Source organism: Knufia obscura, assembly GCF_036327395.1.
Source record: "Knufia obscura strain CCFEE 5817 isolate CBS 148926 chromosome Unknown scaffold_14, whole genome shotgun sequence".
In the NCBI taxonomy this organism is placed as follows: domain Eukaryota; kingdom Fungi; phylum Ascomycota; class Eurotiomycetes; order Chaetothyriales; family Trichomeriaceae; genus Knufia; species Knufia obscura.
The window spans coordinates 1-6,959 of NW_027042700.1; the positions used below are offsets into that span (position 1 = coordinate 1).

General features: G+C 44.3%; 2 protein-coding genes across 2 annotated transcripts; both read right to left on the reverse strand.

The window, feature by feature from the left end:
• Positions 1-344: 344 nt before the first annotated feature.
• Positions 345-1,443, reverse strand: PMZ80_009533 (uncharacterized protein; the record flags this gene model as incomplete). The annotated part of the gene is made up of 2 exons (XM_064877926.1): positions 345-883; positions 936-1,443. Coding segments are annotated over 2 exons (1,047 nt in total), but the record flags the coding sequence as incomplete, so codon positions are not given.
• Positions 1,444-2,055: 612 nt separating this feature from the next.
• Positions 2,056-3,878, reverse strand: PMZ80_009534 (uncharacterized protein; the record flags this gene model as incomplete). The annotated part of the gene is made up of 3 exons (XM_064877927.1): positions 2,056-2,745; positions 2,827-2,907; positions 2,955-3,878. 3 exons carry the CDS (start codon positions 3,876-3,878, stop codon positions 2,056-2,058), a joined length of 1,695 nt encoding a protein of 564 aa, XP_064726035.1.
• Positions 3,879-6,959: the final 3,081 nt, after the last annotated feature.

Consider the following 6,959-nt stretch of genomic DNA (forward strand, 5'->3'; position numbering starts at 1 on the left):
AGTCGATGGTTGATTGCTTCCTTTGAGAAGTCCGAAGCACTGGGGCTTTCTGGGGCGGATGGTCTCACTGCTCGCACCGTTGAAGAATGGTGAGGAGGGAAAGAAGGCACAGAAGCAGAGCAGGTAGTGATAGTTAGATCAGCAATTGCAACGGAAGACGAGAGGCAGGTATTGGCATTGAGAACTGGTATCCGACATCCCCGTACCTCTACCCTACTGCCTGTCGTATACACACTCTCCTCTCAAGAACACACCCGTCCCTCCACCCCATCATCCCCACCCAACCACGCTCGTCCCTCGGCACTCGTGATCCCTGCCTCTCCATCCAACACCGCCCCTCTCACATCCGCCGGCGCCTCACCACGCTTGTAAAGCACAAGACTCCACGTATCGAGCCACGTCTGTCCATTGTCCCAGAACCATTCTCCTCCATCGCAGTGATTTGTGATGTAAGATTCAACATCAAGCCTTGTCACGGCATTCTCATGCATGTGGAGTATCTGCGCCGGATTGAGCTTCATCACGGACTGAATGGTGTAGTACTGTGATATCTCGTCTCCCCAACCTGTCATCTCGAGCTTACGGCGTTGTGGAATCGGGAGGTCTGCGCTTGATTGCCTTTTCAGGTCAGAGAAGTGGTTGTGGAAGAGGGAGGATGTGGAGGGTCTCGATTGCGCAAGGGCTTGGTTGGTGTACGCGTCTGGTGGCCAGGAGTTCCAGGATCGGAACTGGTTGTATGGTTGATGGAGGTGGTTGTAACGGACACCGCTGAAGTCGCAGTGTTGGTTGAATGAGCGCTGGGCTGCGCCGTCTGTGGGACAGAGATCGTCTGAAACGATGTTCTCGAGGATGGTGCGGAGGTCTTCGATTTCGATGAGTTCTTCTGCGGGTGTGTCAGTGCTTTGTCTCTTCGTGCGAATGTGGTATGAGGTTACCTGTTGTCCATGATCTGAGCAGTTGTGCCCTCTCCTCCACGATCTGCGGTATCTGCCTCGTGCTTCGCATGTAGTTTCTGTTCTGGAATGCCTCGCAGTACAGCCAGTATCTGTACACTGCCCTTCTCAATCTCCAGCTCTCGTCTATTGTCAAGCTTCTCCGCTCCAAGTAATTGTCCGCCCATCTTCTTGCCGGGTACAGCTCTTCGATCTTCTTTGCCACCGCGCCGACTCGTATCATCTGCCGGAGCAGGGCATAACTCTGTTGTGGCTTTCGTTTGATATGAGCTAGCTGACTCGCGTTGTACGTCAGAAGCTGCGTGATGTCCTCAAGCGGCCCAAATTCTCGTTCAGCTGCGGCGAAGAGTGTGGGTAGGCGGTTCGAGCTGCGGAGGTGGTGATTGAAGTGGTGTGATGTGAGACTGAGGTTGATGACATCGGAGATTGTGCTGAGAGAGTTGTAGATCTGAGAGAGGAGTTCGGAGGGGATGGTGGTCAGGGAAGCCATTGTTGGTTCAGTACTGGCTGTTTGGCGTGACAGACCGCGTGATGCGCTTGTTTGTGCGGGGAGGTGCTTGTTCCTAGAAGTTCTGCTTGCTGATCAAGGTATGCTGAGAGCCCTGGCGCTGAGTGTTCTCACTTCACTACCAGGAGAAAGATGTGTTGAGTTACAGATTGCACACCCCAGCGTTGGGGCTATACATGAGGACATCTTGGTGTTGAGGTTTCGATACCATCACCGCTCTGCTAGGCAGAGAGACGGGAAGACCATGCATTGTGACTGCCATACGATCCCGAATCGTGTGATGAACAAAATCAGAGAGATGCAGAAGGTTCGTGGTAGATAAGCACGATCCGACGACGCAACTGAGCGTCGTTAGAACTTCAATCAGCATGAATACGGTACTGCATAAAATTCTAAGGTGCAAGACGCGGCCACCTTGGCTCTTGTGGCTCTTGCTGGTATCTAGCTTTATGACAACAGCTTGCATCGTCGTCGCTAATCCCACCCATCGTTCTCCTGTCCTTCGCATCTATACAATCCCGTGTACACAAAGTTTGATCCCTTGTGGCGTGCATGGCATGCTGTCCAACAAACATTGCACTCGACCAGGCCGCCTCATACCTCCTCCTCCCAATCCGCAGCATCGAACAGTTGCTGAATATGTGCATGGAATTGATGGGTTGAACGGCTCCTCCCTACGATGTCGTAGTACAGCAGCACCTGCTCGAACTCCCGGCGTGACAGTCTTCCGCTGCTCGGCCTCATGGCATTCTTTGCAGCATACGCTTCGCACCTGCTGAGGACTTCAGGCATGTTATACGCTCGTGCGAACCACGCTTGCAGATACATGTCTACCCCATATTCCTCCTGTTGAATCCGTCCAATCACCGTTTTTGGTGACGTTAGTTGGACGGCGCCTCTCTCAATCGCTGGAAACATCGTCCTTGGTACCAGTAGGCCGTCATTTGCGGTCTGCCATTGAGCGCCGTAGAGCATGTCGACAGCCCGCACGAGCTGCTGAGATGAGCCATGGTAGATTGTGCCATGTCGATCATGTAGTAGATGAAGTTCTGCATTTCCAATGTCAGTTCGTGGGAAGTCTCTTTCTCTCTTGTCAGGCAGCATAGGCAGGATGTCTGTTCGCCCATCGATAACATCCCAGACCAACAGAGTGGTGATTGGAAAGAACGGCGGATCAGGGTTGTACCCATCTTGGAGCAACATATGGTGTTCTGCTGATTTGATCTGCTCGATATCGCCTGTAATGACAGTGCATGTCTCCAGTGCAGGGAAGATGCCAAGCGGCTGCGCGCGTGAATGTCAGCGGGCTGTTGCTTCGGCAAGAGCCGCCCTCTGGTCACTGGCTGGGAAGAAGCAGCGGTTCACAGTAAGTGATCTCAGATCGGGATACGGCGGGACCTCGAATGCTTCGTTCCTTGTCAGCATAGCTGTATCGTCAAGCCATTGCTGGGGTATGTTAGTGAGTGCTGTGAGCGTCACAGGTACAGACTTACCTGTCTTATATTTGCCGGCTCTCTCCTCCACGCTCTGAATGCGATCAATTCGGCATCGCCGAATGTCCAGTCATCCTCGCCGTAATCATTCCAGAAAGCGCCTTGATGACTATTCCAGTAATTGAAGGCTTGCATCTCTAAGGTGCTGACGTCCTGGTCCTTGACGTTCGGATCCGAAAGGAAGAAAGTGGTCGATAGAGTTCTCGCTCTTAGCCAAAGATGCTGTAACCTGGGCATCATTCGGCGAACAGCATTCGAAATCTTCCAATCGCCTGGCTTATCCGAGCCTCCGGTGTCGAGATACAAGCTCTTGCATGTTGTGGGCAGCGCGTCGATAATGTTGGCGAAGAACTTCTCGCTGACTTGAGAATTACAACATCGACACCAACACAGGCCCTTAGGCTCGTGAACGATGACCAGTGCGAAAGACCTGAGATCGCGAAGTGTGGTAGAAAGGATGTTGGCCAGTGCCGTTAGCTTGGTTGGAAACCGGTTCTGGGTAAGTTGATCGGGTATGTTCGTCGTGTTGATTTCGAGTCGATACTTCATGAAGTTTTTCGTATCTGCTACACAGTTGTCTGCGCACCAGCCCTCGTCCCCACAGTATTCGGTCTCTCGCATGCATGCCTGCAAGCTAGTCAGTGTCAATGGGTCTAACGTCCCAGTAGACCATTCGTCATTGATGATGATTGTCAAACTCTGAACTTTCGAAAAAGGCGCATGTGATGATGTCCACTCCCATAAGAAGGGTTCGACAGTGTGGTTATCAAGCTTTACGTGCTCCAGCAATACGGCTCGGCCGACACGTCTCAGCTTTTTGCAGGTTGCGAGTGCTTGCGCGGCAGTGTGGAAAGATGTCGAACCACGCAGATATCGAAGGATTGAGACAAGAAGCTCGTCGGCTAGATCAAGGAGTTGAGCCATTGTCAAGAGAACCGTGCGGCGTCAAGGTTATGGACACCCTGAAAGAGGTGGAGCGATACTCAACGACAGTGTAGCAAGAGTCGTTGATGGTAAGAGTCGGTATGGCGATATCAACTCCTTACGGCCACTGTTGAGGAATCACGCGTGGTGAAAGAACGCGTACCTGAGTGGTGAGGAAGTTACGACCCATCCTGAACATCTGCACGACTGCATCACTTCATCCTCGCTTCACTGCCATAGAAACTTTCGCTTACTCAGAATGTCCTCACGCCTAAGTGAACGGCGTCAATGAAATCGTGTCGTTGCGGCATCCAGCATCGATGAAGTTCGACTGTGTGAGAAGATAAACTGCGGCAGTCGCTCTGTACCTCCTCCACGACAACGCGAACAAAGAATAGGTTCACGATCGCGGTGTGCCAACACCAGAACTTGCAACACTCCAGACACTGAGCATATGGCCTCACCGCTTGTTATCTCATGCGCCCAGCATAGGCGTCAGCACCACCGCGATGGAAGTGCAAGTTCTTCAGAAGACGGTCCTCAATGACCTTGGGCGTTTCGTTTGCGGAAGATGACTAATGCGTCCATATGGTACTTGAAGGTACATCTCTACATTCATTGCAGCTGGAACCGCACATCCTCGTAAGTTTGTGCCTCACTCACAGCATTATGAGCATTCTACAACTTGTACGGAGGTAGTCAGTGAAGGATGACCACCTCTGCATGATATCGTCATTTGCAAAAATACTGCCCCTCTTGGCGACACACTGGATTTCTTCATCCTCTGCTCGCCACATTAGCATACTTCGCTGTAGTGCACTCACCACTGTAGATTAGTATATCATTATGGCTCCAAAGCTTCGTAGTAATCCCAAGAAATCGGTGCACTGGGGCGATATTGTCGACGCTCGCTCAGCTAAATTAGCTGTGCGCAAGCGCACACCGCTAAGAAAGCCTTCGCTAGTACCTCTACTAATAGAAGACGTTGCTAATAACTAGAGTAAAGGTATACCGGCCGAGGAGGAGGAGGAGGAGGATAAATCGAGCTCGTCGGAGAATAAGATAATTATAAAGCTAATAGATACGTAATAAGAGGTTATCCGAATCCTTAATAATAATAAGAGTAACTTAAGCGGTACTACTATACCTATAAGGGTATAAACCTAACCTAGAAACGGTATTCGTAACCTAGAGCTTAATAAAGACTAAAAGATAATAGAGGAAAGTACTTATAATTAGCTAGTACGGTATATATTTAATTATAAAGACTAGATAATATATATACTAAGGTAGCTTAATACTAATATTATTTAGAAAGGTTATCCTAAGTAACCGTACCGATTTAAGCTAATATATACCGATAATAAAGTATATAAAGCTATATACGATAAGGTAAAGGCGTTATAAATAGAGGGTACTAAAGAGATTAGAATTAAGATTAACTAGTATATACTACTATAACTATTAATCCCTGCGGCCGAGATTAATACCCCGTTATAATAAAGTATAAAGAAGTATAACCGCTTAAAGTTAAGCGCGAAGGAAATATTAACTTATAAGCTAATAAGATATAATAGCACTTAACGAAAGGGGGATAAACTTATAGGTAATTATATTACTAGGCTTATATTAAAATAGTAATACTATAACACGAACTATAACGAATATAATTATCCGTATTATATAATATATAATAAGTTATATATTAGACTTACTACGTATAACGTTTAATATTAGTTAAATATAATTAACGAGCGTAAGGTAACGTTATAAGAATACTTATAAGCTTTAGTTATAACACTTATACGAAGGCGTATATAAGTACTTTTAGTAAATAAGAAGCTAAAGAAAATAACTAACGCTACGCTAAGTCCTCTTATTTAACTAATTATATAATACTTTAGTAATATAGCTTTTAAAGATTAGCTAAACAGTAGGAAACCGCGCTTAAGTCCTTTAGTTATAAATAATAACGATCTTAAGAACTTATCTATATATCTTTTATAGCTTAGTAAGGTAGATAAAATAGCCTTATCTTATACTACTTATACGAATAGTATATTATTAGATAAAGAATTTAGCTTTAAAGCGCTATAAGATATAACTAATTTAAAGTAAACGGTAATAGGTATTAAATTAAGGGTTAAATATACTCTTTTAGTAAATCGTAAAGCTTAGAGGAAGGCTATTCGTAATAAGAAAGAAGCTAAGCTACGTAGATAAGTATTTAGCGAAGAATAGAGTTAATAATAATCGCTAATTAATATAGAAGATAAGGATAATAAAGAGGATAAAGTTAGTAGTTATTACGAACTTAAGTAGTTAAAGAGATAAACTAATATTATTAAACGAAAAGTTATATAAAGAGTCGTAATAAAAGGCTATAACGAGAAATCTCAAGATAATACCCCTTAGATATCTAAGTATTAAGGCCCTTAGGTAGGCGTTAACTAATATTACCTCTCTCTTTAAAGAAGGTTAGTTCCTAACCTTACTAGTTTAAACCGGCTTTAACTTTTGCTTTTAAGCTTCTAAGTATTCTAAAATCTTTACTTTTTATTCTTATTATAAGGTTGTTTAAGGCTATTTATAATTAGTATATTCTATAATAAACTCGGTATTAAGAGAGTCTTTCTCGGTTATAACTATAAGTAATTATTAAATATCCGCGATTACTAGTAGATAAGATCTTCTTAGAATAAAAGGCTTTAGCTTATTATTATAAAGGCTAAAGGACTATACTTATATTAGTTATTAAGTACTAGCCTCTTCTTTAGTACCGGTTTCGCTAAAGTTTATTATCCTATCTTCTATAGTACCTATTAAGACGTATTATACAGTAATAGTAGATTCGTAAGCCTTTAGTAGTAAGAGAGTTATAACTATTAAGTGTAGAGTATATTATTATAATAAGTATAATCGTAGTTATTTATTAAATAGTACTAGAATTTAATATAGTAATATACTATAATCTCCTAGTATTTAACTATAGTTAAATAATAGTTAGATTATTTCAAAGAGCTATACTAATTACTTTAGCTCTATTATCTTCTTATTATTAAGTTTATCTTTAAACGTATA